At 42.7% G+C, this 18,130-nt stretch overlaps 2 protein-coding genes across 2 annotated transcripts; one reads left to right on the top strand and one right to left on the bottom strand.

The window, feature by feature from the left end:
* Nucleotides 1-4,388: 4,388 nt before the first annotated feature.
* On the top strand, nucleotides 4,389-5,187 carry TREMEDRAFT_55774 (uncharacterized protein). Its single transcript, XM_007000978.1, has one exon. The coding sequence runs from the start codon at nucleotides 4,504-4,506 to the stop codon at nucleotides 4,708-4,710; it is 207 nt and encodes a 68-aa protein (XP_007001040.1). The 5' UTR covers nucleotides 4,389-4,503; the 3' UTR covers nucleotides 4,711-5,187.
* Nucleotides 5,188-13,578: 8,391 nt separating this feature from the next.
* On the bottom strand, nucleotides 13,579-14,432 carry TREMEDRAFT_58079 (uncharacterized protein; the record flags this gene model as incomplete). The annotated part of the gene is made up of 5 exons (XM_007001071.1): nucleotides 13,579-13,766; nucleotides 13,814-13,891; nucleotides 13,982-14,117; nucleotides 14,172-14,317; nucleotides 14,369-14,432. The coding sequence occupies 5 exons, from the start codon at nucleotides 14,430-14,432 to the stop codon at nucleotides 13,579-13,581; spliced, it is 612 nt and encodes a 203-aa protein (XP_007001133.1).
* Nucleotides 14,433-18,130: the final 3,698 nt, after the last annotated feature.

The raw sequence follows: 18,130 nt of genomic DNA, 5'->3' as shown, positions 1-18,130 counted from the left end.
CACTCAAGCGGATCTGCCACATACCCCTAATAACTCCCTCAGTCTATCAAATGTATCTGAAGGAAGAGCCTTTGTCAACAAGTCAGCCATATTCTCTGCTGAGGGAATATGTGACAGAGAGACAGTGTTATCTTCAACTTTCTCCCGAATATAATGATGTCGCAGGTCAATATGTTTTGTCTTGTTATGATGAACTGGATTCTTGGCAAGAGCTATAGTTCCCGCATTATCATTGAGAAGTTTCAAAGGTTCTTGACCAAGTCCAAGTCCCAAATCATCCAAAAGTTGTCTTAACCATACAGCTTGGCGTGTAGCATCTGAAGCCGCCATGTATTCCGCTTCTGTTGTTGAAAGCGCAACTGTAGGTTGTCTCCTACTTTTCCAAGCAACAACTCCACCATAAACTTTAAAGACATATCCAGTGGTTGATCTTCTAGTGTCCAAATCTCCTCCCCAATCTGCATCTGCATAACCTAATGCAATGCGATTGCTATTCTCTTTGTTGAAGGTGAGACAAAGATCAGAAGTACCACGGATATAACGAAGTAGGTGTTTGACCGCTTTCCAATGTGAGTCATTCCATTTACTAAGGAATCTAGATAGAAGACTTGCTGGGAAAGCGAGATCAGGTCGAGTTATGGTTGAAGCATAAAGAATAGCCCCCACTGCTTGGGCATATGGGTAGTGTTTTGCTTCATCATGTTCTTGATCTGTTGCAGGGATTGGACGAAATCCAGAAGGTAGAGGAGTCTTTGCAGGATTGCAATCTTTCAAGTCAAACCTTTCAAGAAGTGATTCAAAGTAATGTTCTTGAGACATAAACAGTTTGTGATTTGTTCTATCACGATGAATGTTGAAACCAAGAAAGTATCCAACTGGACCAGAGTCTGAACACTCAAATTCTGAATTAAGTGCCGCTTTGAAGTTGTCCAACATAGTCCGATTGTTACATGCGATGAGTTGATCGTCGACATGTACAGAGAGCATGATGATGTTATCTCCTTCACGCTTTGAATAAAAACAAGGATCCGCTTTTGTAGGAAGTAAACCTTGAGACTGTAACCACTTGTCAAGTGCTTTGTTGAAACATCTTGGTGATTGTTTCAAGCCATAAAGCGACTTGCGCAACCAAAGTACTTTGTTTGCTGGAATGTTGGATCCTTCTGGTGGTTGCATGTAGATTGTTTCTTCCAATTCCCCATTCAGGAATGCCGCTTTGATATCCACTTGGTCACATTCAAGATCAAAGTGGTTGACGATTGCCAGAAACACTCGAATTGAATCTTTGTGCGCAACAGCAGCAAAGAGTTCATTGTAGTCCAATCCTTCCACTTGATTGTAACCTTTTGCAACAAAGCGAGCTTTGTAGGTAGATGGTAGACCAGTTTCTCCGTCTATCTTGCGAGTATACACCCATCTTCCCTTTAAAATGCGCATTTTTGGATCCAAGTCCACAACTTCCCACACTTTGTACTTTGACATTTTTCCAAGTTCTTCATCCATGCTTTTTCTCCAACATTCCCATTCACCTGTATTTTGCGCTTCTCGATAGGAGTTGGGTAGATTTGTGGCTGCAAGCGCATGAGCTGCAAGACTGAATGAGTTATCATCATCACGGAGGTTTAGTTCATCTGAACTTTCAGAGGAGGAAGAGGATTCTTCTTCTTGCAAATTCTGCGCAAATTGTCGTTGCGCAATTGCATTCTGACGTCTAGGATCACGTTCAAGATTTTGTAAAAAGTCTTGATTCTGTGCGTTTCTTTGCTCCTCAAGTTGCTCAAAGAGAGTTTGTATGCGCCCCAGTGGCTGAGCTTCATTTCGGTTGATTTCGTCTTGTGGGTCTTGCGCAATGTCATTTTGAATATTTTCAACTTCAATTGAGATTGTTGTGAATTTTGAATTTGCTTTTTGAATATCTAAGTCCCTGCAAGACGGATTTGACTGATTCTTGCGGTGAATATCCGCCCCACTACCAATAACTTGTGGTGTAAGTTCTAGATCAGAAACCTCAGGGACTTCGGAGAAATCTGATTTTGTAGCGAAAATGACATCTCTTGTGATCCAAATTTTCTGGGTGAGAGTGTCCAAAATGCGAAAGTTGTTTGTACCTTCTTGGTAACCAAGTAGTTGTCCCTCGCGATAGCGTTGCGCAAGTTTGTTGCTTTGTTTATGGTCACGGTGGTAGACTTTACACCCAAATGGTTGAAGATGAGAAAGTCGCTTTTCACTTTTGTACCAAATGTCATCTGGAACGTGTCGCTTTGGACCACCAGGACATCGGTTGCGAGTATAAGCAATGTAATTTGCTGCTTCTGCCCAATACTTAGCAGGAAGCCCAGAATGCGCCAGAACTGTGCGCACTCCATTGAGAATTGTAAGATGAAGTCGTTCTGCACGTCCATTTTGTGTATGCGCATCTGGAGGTACTTGGATGTGTTGAATACCATGTGTTGCGCAAAAATTCCTCATTGCCATAGAACTGAATTCTCCACCATTATCAGAGCGAAGTGTTCTAACTTTAGTGTCAAGTTGTCTTTCTACTTTTGCAATATGATGTTGTAATTGCGCAAAAGCGTCTGATTTGTGTTTGAGAAAGTAAAGATGTACTTTTCGGGTGAAGTCATCATAACAAGACAGGAAGTAAACTGCACCACTAAGAGATGGAGTTCGTGCTGGTCCCCACAGATCGAGATGAATGACTTGTAGCGGTTCAGTAGCACGAATTTCGCTTGGAATTGATGGTAATCTCCTCCCTTTTCCAACAACACAACTTCTGCACTGAAAATCTTTTGCATGAGAGTTTGTAAATTCACATCCTAACCGTCCTGACTTTGACAAATTCACTAAAGCGCCAACATTGAGATGTCCGAGGCGCTCGTGCCAGTCTAGGAGTAGGTCAGTTGTGGTCGCAATATTTGCAGTAGGAGTACTTGCTTGTAGAAGATAAAGACGATTATGTTTTTGCGCAGAGAGAAGAATTTGGTGATTCTTGCAGAAAGTCGCAATTCCCTTTCTAAAGCGCCATTCTGAATCTCCCCCGTCTTCTGATGCGCCTACAGAGAGTAAATTTCTGTCCAAACCAGGAACTAAAAGCGTGTTTGGAAACTCTACACCGCTTATGACTAGTGTACCAGCTTGTGTACATGGTAAAATAGCAGAATTTCCGAATTTTACACGAGTTGGAGGGATTGAATGAATCGACGAAAGCGAGTTCTTGTCATTACACATGTGGTGTGAAGCGCCAGAGTCCACAACAAAGATTGACTTTGAACTTGCTGAGAAAGCAATGGGATCGTCTGCTGTTGCAACCGCTGTGATAAAAGCGCTAGCATCGCTTAGATATGCGATATCGGCGGTTACTTTTGGAGGTTCAGTGCTTTTCTTGTTTTCTTTAGTTGCAAAATTTGCGCTTTTTGAATTTTTCACTCTGGTTTTACAATCTTCAGTTGAATGACCAGTTTTACGATGAAATGAACAGTATTTCGAGTGATCGGCTGGTGGAAATCGATCAAATTGTTTCTTTGGGTTGTTAAAAGTGTTGGAAGTCAATTTGGAGCGAAATTTCGATTTTGCAAACATTCCAGTTGCACTTTCTCCTTCAGTTTTCCTCCTACTCCATTCTGCCTGAACTCCAGCCTGAACTTCGCTAGAAGAAAGCGATTCCCTGAGCGAAAGCGTCTGTTTAAGCGTTGTGAACGATTCTGGAAGCGCCAATGTCATAGCGTAGGCCAACATCTTGTCTGAAAGGTTTTCTCCCGCCGAATTCAACTGAGCATGTGCACTGCGTTGCGCTGCAAGTGCTGGCATTGGATCCTCCCCTTCCACAATCGTTTTTCGAGCCATTTCTTGAAAAAGCGCAGCTTGTCTAGCTCCAACAGCTGCAGAGTACTGTTTCTTGATCTCATCCCAAAGCGATTTCGGATTTGGTGATTTCCAGTCTTTGACATCAGATGGTAAAGCGGAGGAGATTGTTTCTGAAAGCGATTGAAAGATTATCAAATACGCTTTTGCGCTTTTCAGACGATCCTTGATGTTTTCTCTATCTTTCAAGTCTTTAGAGGGTGGTTCAAGGTCGATATACGGTAGTAATCCCTTGCCCATAAGTGTGGTAGCAATATGAGCCTCCCATTGAGCATAATTCTCGCTTCCTCGCAATTTTACGGTTTTCACTTTTACTTCGGTGTCGGATGAGTCAGACATTTTTCAAAATTGGATAACTCAATAACGATCGCAGGAACAGAGCTGATTTTAGACCTGGTGGTAGGCGCAATATCGTCCTATCGCTGTTGTAAAATTCGGTCCAATCGGTTCGGTGTGAACCAAGGAAAACGAAAAAGACGATTCTTGTTTTTAAATTTTGATTGTGGTGTTCAAATTTATGAAATGCGGATAACTTTGAAACGACTGATGCTACGTTGCTGCGATCGAAGGTGGCGATAGCCGCAATGGTAGCGGATGTGTGGGTGAAGTAAGAGGACTGGAAGTGGAGTATTGATTGAGATAATGGAAAAGCGATATTTTCCAAATGTAAATCAGCTGAAGTTCAAACAACAAGGAATAGACTCTCAGAGTGACTCAGCTGATTGCGAGACGCGCTTGGTATGTCCTAGGACTCAGAGGCGCGCCACTGGGGTGTCCAGATTCGTCTACACCGCTGTATCTAAAGCGATACACGATGCACCTCCCACAATAAAGCAGGTCCGGTTTTAGGAACAAGGAGAGAGTAATGAATGAGAGAAAAAGCGAAAGTGTGGAAGTGATTTCGACTTTTCACCTGCGCTTCTGCAGGACTTGCCTTCACTCCCAGCCGAGAGCGTCGATACCGATACCAGAGGCTTGCTGTAAAGCGTGGATTTGAGGAATAAGAGAAGCGATAATTTATTAAAAAAGGTGATGAGGGAATAAGGAAAAAGCGAGGTTTTAATTCGTCAAATATCGCTTTTCTCGTCAACCCGTGATCCAATCCCAACTTTGTCTTTTGTTATGAATAGTTGGTAGTTGCGGACAGGATCCGGTGAAGGGATTCGATAATTCCGATAAGAATTGATGGAATGGGGTTAAAAGAAAAATTTTGGAGTTGTAATGAAGTGATTGAAATTTCCGATTTTGATTTTTGATCTCCTGCTTTGACCGCTGCTCCGATTTACGATTTGATTTCAGATATAGATAGAGTACGGTGGAGAGGTGTAGGAAAGACAGAGAGCGATAAGATTGGTGGTAAATTGGGGAAATGAGAACGAAAGGTCGAATATGACATTCAAATGATGAGGTGTGGAAATTCAATCTTGTAATTTTGCACTGCTGGTTCAACCGTTCCACGAAAACCAAATCCGTCTGCAGATCTAGAGAGCGCGCTGTGAGGCGGTTTGAGAAATGTTAATGGCGATGGAATTGGAGCAGAATTGAGGTGAAGAGGATAAAAGGTCGCTTTGTGAGTGTAGAAGATGTCTTATTATTGCTCACAAAAATTCCGACTTTGTAGTTGATCTCCTGTCCCAACCGCTTTTGCAAACTGCAATCTCTTTCCCGTTCTGATGACCTCCCACTGTCCCCTTTCTTATGATCCAAAGAGCGATGTATTTCGTTCAGAATTGACTGAGTTGTGTTGAAAAAGCGATTTTGCTGGTAAAGGAGGGATATTACAGTTGAAAATTTTCACTTTCGACCTATCTCGCTATTCGTGAATGTTATCGGTCTACTCTTTTCGGTAATGGTGGAAACAGTGACGCTCTGTTCAGATCCGAAGAGATATCGAGAATCGGAGCAGTATTGATGGAGTTAGAGCGTGAAAGGCGATTTGAAGCGAAAAGCGAAAATTTTAGTTGAGTTGATGATTCTACTGATAGTCCTACTTGATTCTAATGCTGGAGGGACCACAGGGGTGTCGGGAGCCGTTAGATCTTGTCTTAAGAGCGATATTTCAGGCTCATAACCTGTCAGATGTAGAAGTAGAATGCATAAAGAGTACAATATTGACAGAGGTCAGATATGAGACGAGGGAATACGCGGAAATAGCGATAGCGCTCCAATGTGGCAGTTACCGATTGCTCTATTTCCGACAGCATCCATCTACTAACAAAACTATTGAGCCTTCCCCGAGCCATAACCTAGCTCATATGATCTAACAGAGCTCTGGTAGAGCATCAGTAGAGCTTACCGAACTATCATAGAGAGCTCTGTATTTGGCTCATGGATCATATGGTGCTTCTAGTCAGCTACATGAGCTCGGGTGTGTGGTGCATGAGCCCAAGCATGGGTTATGACACGCTTCATCCTGACCGGGTCATAACAATGTTGGAGAAAAAGCATGGATGAAGAACTTGCAAAAATGTCAAAGTACAAAGTCTGGGAAATTGTGGACTTGGATCCAGCAATGCGCATTTTAAAGGGAAGATGGGTGTACACTCGCAAGATAGACGGAGAAACTGGACTCCCATCTACCTACAAAGCTCGCTTTGTTGCAAAAGGTTACAATCAAGTGGAAGGATTGGACTACAATGAACTCTTTGCTGCTGTTGCGCACAAAGATTCAATTCGAGTGTTTCTAGCAATTGTCAACCACTTTGATCTTGAATGTGATCAGGTCGATATCAAAGCGGCATTCCTGAATGGGGAATTAGAAGAAACAATCTACATGCAACCACCAGAAGGATCCAACATTCCAGCAAACAAAGTGCTTTGGTTGCGCAAGTCGCTTTATGGCTTGAAACAATCACCATGATGTTTCAACAAAGCTCTTGGCAAGTGGTTACAATCTCAAGGATTACTTCTTACAAAAGCCGATCCTTGTTTCTACTCAAAGCGTGAAGGAGATAACATTCTCATGCTCTCTGTACATGTCGACGATCAACTCATTGCATGTACCAATCGAACTATGTTGGACAACTTCAAAGCGGCGCTTAACTCAGAATTTGAGTGTTCAGACTCTGGTCCAGTTGGACTTTCTTGGGTTCAACATTCATCATGATAGATCAAATCACAAACTGTTTATGTCTCAAGAACATTACTTTGAATCACTTCTTGAACGATTTGACTTGAAAGATTGCAATCCTGCAAAATCACCACTTCCATCGGGATTTCGTCCAATCCCTGCAACAGATGAAGAACATGATGAAGCAAAACACTACCCATATGCCCAAGCAGTGGGGGCTATTCTTTATGCTTCAACCATCACTCGACCTGATCTTGCTTTTCCAGCAAGTCTCTTATCTAGGTTCCTTAGTATATGGAATGACTCACATTGGAAAGCGGTCAAACACCTACTTCGTTATGTCCGTGGTACTTCTGATCTTTGTCTCCCCTTCAACAAAGAGAATAGCAACCGCATTGCTTTAGGTTATGCAGATGCAGATTGGGGAGGAGATTTGGACACCAGAAGATCAACCACTGGATATGTCTTTAAAGTTTATGATGGAGTTGTTGCTTGGAAAAGTAGGAGACGGCCTACAGTTGCGCTTTCAACAACAGAAGCGGAATACATGGCAGCATCAGATGCCACACGCCAAGCTGTATGGTTAAGACAACTTTTGGATGATTTGGGACTTGGACTTGGTCAAGAACCTTTGAAACTTCTCAATGACAATGCGGGAACTATAGCTCTTGCCAAGAATCCAGTTCATCATAACAAGACAAAACATATTGACCTGCGACATCATATATCCGGGAGAAAGTTGAAGACAACACTGTCTCTCTGTCTGTCACGGCCGTCGAACGACTACTCTCTAACAGACTGACGGTCGACGAACCTTGGATAACTTGGCGCTTCTAAGTCGATGTCTCACCCAACCAGGAGGGCGCAGACGTCGAAAGGAGTGTAACTACGGCGTACTTCGGCGTAGTTACTCTAACTGGGGTTTTGTTCTACTGATGGCAATGTATCTCAATTTGTATATAGCTATCTCTATCTGTCTTTCACTACTGACAACAATCAAGGATTGCTGAAGAACTTCAGCGATCTTCTCAGCTAATATTATTTACTCCGCCTAGATCTTCACCCAACCCTCTCGCGCTTAGACGTACTTCAACGCACTTCGTCCAACTTCCCGAGGTCCCGGCCGTCTTTCCCCGTCCTTTGACTAACTCCGCCCAACTTCGCCGTACTTCTGCTCCCATTGTCCCTAGTTCACCTAACTCCGCCTAACTTCGCCGTACTTCTGCTCCCATTGTCCCTGGTTTTCCTAACACCGTCTAACTTCGCCGTACTTGGGCTCAGATGTCCTAAGTTACGTGTGGGGTGACAAGGTTAAGACATGATGGGGGTTTTGATGGTCAAAGGAGGGTCATTGCTGGTGGAATCTGAGGTGTCACAACATAGTTTGTGACACTGTCACATATTCCCTCAGCAGAGAATATGGCTGCCTTGTTGACTAAGGCTCTTCCCTCAGATACATTCAATAGACTGAGGGAGTTATTAGTGGTATGTGGCAGATTCGCTTGAGTGGGGGTGTCGGAAATGGAGCAATCGGTAACTGCCACATTGGAGCGCTTTCGCTATTCCCTCGTCTCATCTCTCACCTCTGTCAATATTGTAGTTTCTCTCTATACATTCTACTTTCTACATCTGACATAGACTCTCAGAGTGACTCAGCTGATTGCGAGGTGCACTTGGTATGTCCTAGGACTCTGAGTTGCGCCACTGGGTTGTCCAGATCTGTCTACACCACTGTATCTTATTCAATTTCAATACACAATGCACCTCCCACAATTAAGCAGGTCCGGTTTTAGGAATAGAAAGGAGTAATGAATGAGAGAAAAAGCGAAAAGTGTGCAAGTGATTCTTGTCAGATGTAGAAGTAGAATGCATAAAGAGTGCAATATTGACAGAGATTAGATATGAGACGAGGGAATACGCGGAAATAGTGATAGCGCACCAATGTGGCAGTTACCGATTGCTCTATTTCCGACAATTCTGACTTTTCACCTGCGCTTCTGCAGGACTTGCCTTCACTCCCAGCCAAGAGCGTCGATACCAATACCAGAGGCTTGCTGTAAAGCGTGGGTTTGAGGAATAAGACATGTGAAAAATTCAAAAGTGGTGAGGGAATAAAAGAAGGTACCAAGTTTTCGATTTTGTAATGTTTCAATTTTCTCTTCAAGCAGTGATCCAAACTTCGGTTGGTCTTTTGATACAAATAGTTGGTAGTTGCAAACAGGAGCGGGTGAAAAGATTAGGTAATTCCAATGAGAACTGATGGAATGAGGTCAAAAACAAAACTTTCAAGTTGCAATGAAGTGGTTGGACTTTCTGATTTCAAATTTTTGATTTCCTGCTTCAAGCACTGCTCTGATTTACGATCTGATTTTAGATATAGATAAAGCGTGGTGGAGGAATGTAGGAAAGACAGAGAGCGATAGAACTGGTGGCTAATTGGGAAAGTGAAAACAAAAAATCGAATTTGGGTTACAGATGCTGATATTGGAAATTTTGATTTTGGAATTTTGGTCCGCTGGTTTAACCGTTACACCAAAATTAGATCTGGTTGTATATCTAGAGAGATCACGGTGGGGCAATTCAGGAAATGTTGAGAGCGATGGAATCGGTGCAGAATTGAGGTAAAGAGGACTAGGTTATCGACTCGAGAGGCGATCGAAAGCGAGCGTCCGGTTCCAGTGAAGTGCACGGTGTATAGTGGGGCAAGTCAGCTAGAAGTTGGTTTGAGAGGAAGGGAATGGTGCATGAGATGCAGAGGGGGATGGAGTGAACTGCTGAGTATAATGTATGAGGATAGAAGCAAAATCTGTTAAATCAGCGCCTATTGACAAACACACTTCCAAGTCAAGCACTCAAACACTGCAAATGGAGTCAAGAGAGCCAAAGCAGACGATGATAAGTGGGGATGATAGAAGACAGACACAATGAACCTGTCCTGTAACTTACCTTGATGAACAGTCAAAGAGGAAGAAGAAGCAAGTGGCCAGGTAGGTAAGGAAGGAAGTTGAACTTGACTGTCAGATCACCAACATCACCACCAACAGTTTCAGTATCAGGTCTTTCCTGTATATGTACCATGTACCATGCATCCTCTTTCGCTCAACCAGACTGGGACTATGCTTGTTGGTGGTGATATGGCATAGGCATGCAAGGGGAAGCTCTGCTTTCAATTTGTTAGGCTTGCGACTACGCTGGCAAGTGGCGGAATGGACCAATCAGCTGCTAGAAATCTCTATCCACGGGTGCTAGCAAATTGATTCCGTGTTCTAGGCATGCAATGGAGAACGGTGCGTCTAGCGTAGGCTCGCTGTCGCTGTGAGTGATGGTGAGTGATGGTGATTGGTGAGTGATGGTGATGAACCAATGAGCGATTGGGAAAAAAAGTCAGGCACTGCGTAGAAATTGATTCCGTGTTCACCCCTATAGAATTGCGAGCTGACGCCCGCAATAAAAATTCGGTTTGTGAGTGTAGAAGATGTCTTATTGTTGCTCACAAAAATTCCGACTTTGTAATTGATCTCCCGTCCCAACCGCTCTTCCAAACTTCGATCTCTCTGCTGATCTATGTAGCTCCTATTTGCCCTTTTCCAATGATCCTAAGTGTCACAAAGCGTGTGACAAGTAGAGCAAAAGTCGGGGAAGGGTATTTAACCAGCGATTGGTGGTAGGGTTAACCACCAATTAATAGGCCTTTTTGTCACAGTGGGTAACATCACTGTCACATTGGGCACTGTTATATCGAGCCAATGCTGGTTAGTTGGTCCTCGTGACACTAAGAGTGATGTATCTCATGCAAGACAGACTGAGTTGTGTAGAAAAAGTGATTTCCAAGTTGAAAGAGTGGTATTGGAGTTGAAAATTTTCACTTTTGCTGTATCTTGCCATTCCTCGATGCTGTTGGTCTGTCTATTCTGGTAAAGGTGGAAGCAGTCACGTTCTGTCAGGATACAAAGAGATATCAAGAATACGAGAAGTATTGGTGGAGATAGAGCGAGAAACACAATTTGAAGCAAATAGCGAACATTTGAAGTGGTGTCACGCCTGCGGGTAGACTGCGGTTGCAAAGTACTGCCTTGAGTACCGAAGGGGTTAGTCTCGGGCTTGCCTTACCTTAGATACTGAGGGGACTGAGAGTGTTAAGTTAACCCCAACTGAGTGACAAATTTCCTATTCTAACTGTAAAAGTCAGTAATATTAGAACAAGAGGAAAAGAGATCCATTGATGGGGAAACTACAGAATATGGCCGGCTTATATAGACATCAGCACGAATGATTTCCCAATGAGATTTCCAACAACATCTTCGAAGACGGTTTTGCTCGGTGAAGTCTACACTTTTATTAGGTGAGATTTATGCCTAAGTATGATGTCACTGAAATCTACGGTGAACAATTCCAAAGCATGATGTCCATCTGATGCTGGAGGGACCTCAGGGGGTGTCGGGAGCAATTAGATGTCGTCTTAAGAGTGATATTTCAGGCTCATAACCTGTCAGATGTAGAAATAGAATGCATAAAGAGAAATTACAATATTGACAGAGGTGAGAAATGAGACAAGGGAATACACGGAAATAGCAATATCGCTACAATGTGGCAAATACCGATGGCACCATTTTCCGACAATGGCGAGGTACGGCAAGGTTGGACGAAGAGGACTAAGTGTGAGGCTGTGCAGGAGTTGAGGGATGTTCTATGAGAAGAGAGGAGAAGTATAGATAGTTTACGGATCGCTAAAATTCTTCAGTGATCCTTGATTGTTGTCAGAAGCGAGAGATATATTCAGTAGCTGCAACCTTCGAGTTAAGGAGACCTACCACACAGCAGTTCGACGTACCACGGCAAAGTTAGCCGCAGTTCATCGATGATCACCTTATTGTTTATCACTCGACGTCTCACTACGGCGTAGTTAGCCATAGTTCCCCAACGAGTACCCTGTCTCAGTGAGACATTGACGCCCCAAGACGACGTAGTTAGCCGAGGTTTGTCGACCGTCGGTCAGTAGAGAAGAAGAACCGATGTTTGTGACAGTTGATGATTCGACTGATAGTTCTACTGATACTTTCACTGATTCTCATGCTGGAGGGACCACAGGGGGTGTCAGGAGCAGTTGGATGTTGTCTTAAGAGCAACATTTCAGGCTCATAACCTGTCCGATGTAGAAGTAGAATACATAAAGAGTACAATATCGACACAGAGGTCATATATGAGACAAGGGAATATGCGGAAATAGTGATAGCGCTCCCATGTGGCAGTCACCGATTGCACCATTTTCGACAATAAGCGGTAGTGAAATTACCCCTGGGAAAACGTGAAAAAAGACAAAAAGCGGACTGGAACACCTGTTGGCTTAGAAGGCACTGCATGAGAAGGGTGCAGTCACCTCGTAGCAGGTGGATCTGTTGCATAGGGGGAATAGTGTGTGATGACCCCCTTTTCACCTACTTTTCCCCCTGTGAGATGAAACTTTTCACCCATGTGTGAAAAGCGTGTGACATGTACCTTTTCACACACTTTTCCTCCAAGGGAAAAGATTGCCATGATTGTGTCAGTCCGGCTGGCAGGCTCAATTGTTAAGTCACTAGTATCAGATGCTTGTGATGGATGGTACACAACAACAAATGGATGCATGACTTCACTTTGCTACAATGGATAGTACCAGAGGTTCATTGTCAATGTCATTGAGAGAGACTACTACTTATCACAGAGGTGTCACAAATTGTGTGACAAGTCGAGCGAAAGTCGGGGAAGGGTATTTAACCAGCGATCGGCGGTAGTGTTAACCGCCGATTAATAGGCCTTTTCGTCGCAGTGGTTAAGATCACTGTTCCGTTGGGCACTGTTATATCGTGCATATGCTGGTCAGTATGTCTCGTGACAAGAGGCTAGTGTTGATTAGTAGGTGAGACATGTAGGTGATAGATCAGTACTTGAAAGTGGTAAGTAGAGAAGTAAGTCAATTGCAGAGAGAAGGAGGAAGTGGTCCACTCTTATATCCCAGGATTCATAGATCAATTACACTTTTCCCTCACTTTTTCCTTGGTGTGACAGACCTTTCAAGACTTTTCCCCTACTTTTCCCGTATGCGCTTTTAGCACGGCTCACAAAGTGGTGCAGTGCTCTGGAGAGTGTCAGAACAATTTGACAGGGCAGCAAGGGATGATAAAAAGGGACAAGGTATCCACATGGAGAAAGATTTGACCAAGCATACCAAGACTGTCACTGTAGAAGAGCTATCAGAGACGTGAGAGACAGAAACAGCAAAGAGGGAAGGTTGGAAGTGTGCAGTTCAATTGGCTCAGAACACGGATGCTTCGAAGTCTGGGAAGGAGTGCTGGGAAGGAGTGCCGTGAAGGTCTAGGCGTGTGTGAGACTCCAGGACCGGAGAATGACTTGTTATACGACATGGACCCTGAGTCAGTCCGGACGGGGGTCCTAGGGCCGGTCCGGGTATCATGTCGATAACCGAATGTACGAAATTGTGACTCATGCTGCCACCTGAACGCGTTCCAACAATTCATCTCGTTCACTCTTCTCTGTCCTAACTTGCTAACTACTGCTGATTCTTGCTAATTTGTGCTCATTTTTGCTAATGTTTGTGTTGATGAGAGCTCAAGAGTGATTGATGCATACATATAGAGATATACAACAACTTATGTGTCTTCGGAGGGAGAGGTTGCTGCGACAGGGGCACGACGACGCTTACGGGGAGTATCGGGGGCAACAACACCTTCGGGAGCCATATCAGGCAAATGAATCACCATCAATTGCTCAATATTAGATCTGATATGTTGACTTTGAAATAAGATAGATTTTGGTTCTAACATATAATTATGTGTTGCTCGAAATTGAGCTTTGCAGTTATATCTAGAAACGAAAAGTACTCACTCGCTAATTCAGCCTGCATTTCGATAGCCTTCAATTTCCCTAACTCTTCTCGAATATTTCCTGCAAAGCTCGCTTGATCTAGGATGTATTCCGCTTTTTCGACAAAAGTACAGCGAGCTGTCGTACCCCTCGCAATGCATTCTGTACATGCTCCCGTAGGGAGCTCACCGACGGTAACACAACCGAAGGAACACGTAACTTCGCGGATTTGACGAGTTTGACACAACTGACAGCTAAATGTTCCCATTCTGACATGAGAATTAGGCGATACAGCGTGATTATACGCCTCCCGGTAATTTTTATACTAATTGAGTCAGATAAACACAACTTTGACGAAAATTGACTCGAAAGCACTAACTTCTGACGATTCATTAGGAGAAATTCCAATCTTAGGACCTTTATCTCCAGCTGCAACCCGAAGAACCTCATTACAACCAGTATCAGACCATTTCCGTAGAGGATAAGCAACAATACCATCCCAATCGAATTTGGCGCTCCACTCCGCTAATTATTAGAATTAATTAACCTCTTAACGTTGAAAAAGCAGCAACTAACGTGAATCGGGCTTAGACGTAACAAGTTGTTTCAAAGTAGCAGGAGGAGTAGGTGGGTTCGACATGATATCTTTTCAAGAAGCTTAAAATTCAAATGTCAGTGTGGTAAAGTAATGTAAGACGTTAAAATTTGACAAGAGGTGGGGAAGAACTCATGACAACGACCTGGTATATGTGACAACCAGCAAATTGACCATTTGGCTCTCCTTGACAACCAAAGGATACTTACCCTTGACAACGACATGCATACCCTCGTTTTAATGGTTTGAGGACGTAAATTACGTTGATTTACAGACCCTGATTTACACTGTCTCAAGTCTATCGTTTTTAGCACGTCTTAAATACATGAAACCGTAAAACGGATCAAATTGTTGATTCCTGCAGGGACGTTTTCTAAACAACAACGTGGTCCTAATTCCTGCAGGTTATATGTCTGTTGTGAGGTTTCATACTCCTTTGACTGTTCTACAACGCCCTTGGCTACGAGTAAAGAAATTTTAACCACAGTTAGCACTCACGAGCAATAATTGGCAGAAAGTAGCAAGAATGAGCAAAAATTAGCAGGAAATTGCAGAATAAAATTTATGCAAAGGTAATGCTACACGAGAAGATACATTACTGTACAATACTAAACAGATATGAGTTCTTCGGCAGATGCTTTACTCAACCAATGTTGTAAGGCGTCTAAAGATGGATTTGGTAAAGTATGTCTATGTTTATCCCAAATCTTCGCTGCTTCAACATCTTCTATTGCTCTTGTCTCACCTAAACGTCAAACTGCTCGAATAATGCTGATACGTCTCCTATAAAAACGTTTTTTGGTCTCGCTTGCATTCTTCAGTCCATTAGGGTTATCTTCGTACTGACTTTTAATTGATGGGCGACCATTAATGCCAAAGAGATACTCTTGCCATAATTCCTGAACTGTTTGAACTGATCTACTCATAGTAAATGGTGATAGCAGACTGGTTTGAATGGAGGTTTGAACGTTCATATTGTGGGAAGATGATGATGTAGTTGACAAGAACGAGTTTGCAATAGGAGATGTAGGTTGTTCATTTGGCAAAGTCGTCAAAGAAGTGCTTGCTTCGTTTGTATTTGCCAATCCGGAGTTCGAAGACTGATTTTCACGTAAGATAGACTGAAATATTGGCGGAAAAAGAAGTGGACTGCTAAGACCGTTTTGTATTAACGCAATTCCATTCAAGACGGCTTGAATTTTCTCGTTATTTTGTCTTTGGCTTTTATTTACTTCTTCAATGCGTGAAACCATATCATGTGACGTTTGTTGTTGTGCTTGAGCTTGAGTTTGTAGAATGTCATGTAAAATTGGCAAAGCTTGAGCAATACGATCATCATATTTGTTTTCATTGGCAATCGTTCTAGTAATCGCTTGTTCCTCAAAGGATAAGAACTCTTCGTCTTTGAAAAGAGGATGATTGAAAATGTAAAGCGATGGAAACCATTTGCGAACGTGTACGATATCTTGTAGAAATGATTCACGGAGATGACCCATTGTTTGAAGAAACATTCGACTAGTAAGCTCTTCTTCCGGACGTACGCTAGAATCGAGAATTCCTATCCTTTGAGAGTCAGCAAGAGCACAAAATAGCAAATTTTAGCACAAACTAGCAAGAGTGGGAATCAAATCGCGATTTAAGCTCACCATTTCTCAATTTCAGGAAAAACTTTGCGTAGAAGGGTTGCAGGAGGCGAAATATCTCTCGAAAGAAAGAAACTATTGCCCTCAATAGAAAAACCAGCAAGAGTTCGCACCGGTCGACGAGGAATATGCGTTAAATAGTGATTTTCTAGAACTGAATGTGCCCAATGTCCGGCTCGTGCAATTTCCTCTGATGTTGCACCCCCTTGTTCGGCTAAACGAGCACCAAAACGTCTATTTATATGTGTTTTTTGATATGTGTGAACGTTGGCGGCGTGTAGCGCATCACTAACTGCTCTTCGTTGAGTATGGTATGAAATCGGTTTTGTTCGTAATTTACCATCACATAATAGTGGTAAATCGTACCATTTAGCTCTTGCTGACATATCTGGAAATCCTGCGGGTGAAGAGCCACAATAAAAGCTGGAATTTAGTATATATCGAGTACTTGGGTTTAAATACGGCTTACCGTGCAAATAAGTAAAGACTTAAGTGGAAGACAGGACATATTCTTAAATCTTTGTTTCTGATAAACGCAGTGTACTGAGGTTTACCGGAGGAGTTTGTTTTGCTTGATTGTATGACCAATACAACGAATAAACAAGACGTCGGGCCTTCTCTGCTAGAAATTTCAGAGGATATGTCCGATAAGAGTAAACTGCGCTGGTTATCACCTCTTAACATGCCAAATATTCCTAATGATTGCGCTAAAGCATCTCTGATACCCTCTTCGTTATTTCGAGCCATGTAATGCTCAAAAGAACGTTTTAATTGCGTTGTACTTTCATAGCCATCATAATAAAGCTCTACTTATCAATGCTGACCGTTTTATAAGCAAAATATGTGCACTTACGTTTTCCTTTGTCGGCGAACATTAATCTCTTTCTACGTTGGTCAAATTTGATTAATATGTTCACAATTATCATAACGTAGATGCTACGGGGCGAAGAAGTCTTGTTGATTCCTCTTTTTGATTGTTGTTGCCAGAGATTAACAAGAGCAGCGACCCATGATAGAATAGTGCTAGGACTAATTGTACAATCTAAAATAACGTCTAAAGCTTTGCCCATTAGCTATTTACTGTTCTAGAATCAGTGATATTTACCTGATTTGGCTGTATTTTTGGATGAAGACGGAACTGTTTTCAAAAGCATGTCGATTTCTGCTTGAGTTTGATGTAAAATTCGTTTTTCATCATCATTTGAGACTTCCTCGAGGCGTTCCTCTACCGTGAGTTCTTCTGGTTCAATTTCCGCTTCATCTAGCATGTTGTTGTCGATTTCAGCAGCAGAAAGTACATGTTTTTGTTTTTTGCCTTTTCCTTGCAAAACAACCTCATATAAAAACAATAGCGCATGTTGAGGAGTAACGATGTCGCTATAGATCAGCTGACATCCTTTGATTGTTTATAAAGGCACCTCCTTTCTTCATCAAACACGAGTCCGCTCAAAATAGCACAATTGAGCAAGGAGTTGCAGGAATTAGCAAATTTGAGCAAGGAAGAGTCCTTTACTCACCGTTCAAAGAAGTTTTGCTTATCAGCCCACTCTTTCCACCTTTGTTGTCGAGGGCTGTATTGTTTTCGACTGTTGGAAGACAAAATAAACTCTCCTAGCTCCACTGTTTCGTCTATAACATGTTGTGCTTGAGGATTGTTATAAGGGTGAGTTATTTCTGAATGTGGGTTACTTTTAAGATGACGAGGCATAGTGATACTTGAATATAGAGACTTCAGCAAAGGATTGAGATTGAACGAAAAGAAGAACTACTTCAAGAGAAGTTGTATCATTGACTGCTTGAAAAAGATTACTAATGCATTAAGAAAACAATGTCGTATAACTAAAGGGCAATTGGCAGCATAACTTCAATTATACGACATAGCTCTTCTAATTGAATTAGGAAATGCAGGCGGACTCATTAGGACGCAGATTATCAGAAGCGGGACAATTGCCACTTTGGGGAATTTTGGGCGGACCGAGCCCGTCCTTGTGACAGGGTACCTATCTATAAGTGAAAGATTTTCGAATGTCGCGTTTGTTCGAGGCTCGTGTGTGCATGAGTACGAGTACTCCAAGTCTGATATGGCCAGGACGTTTCCCC

The sequence above is a fragment of the Tremella mesenterica genome, assembly GCF_000271645.1.
Source record: "Tremella mesenterica DSM 1558 unplaced genomic scaffold TREMEscaffold_1, whole genome shotgun sequence".
Classification (NCBI taxonomy): domain Eukaryota; kingdom Fungi; phylum Basidiomycota; class Tremellomycetes; order Tremellales; family Tremellaceae; genus Tremella; species Tremella mesenterica.
The sequence above is the reverse complement of the archived record's forward strand: the minus strand, read 5'-3'. Positions and strand labels throughout refer to the sequence as shown.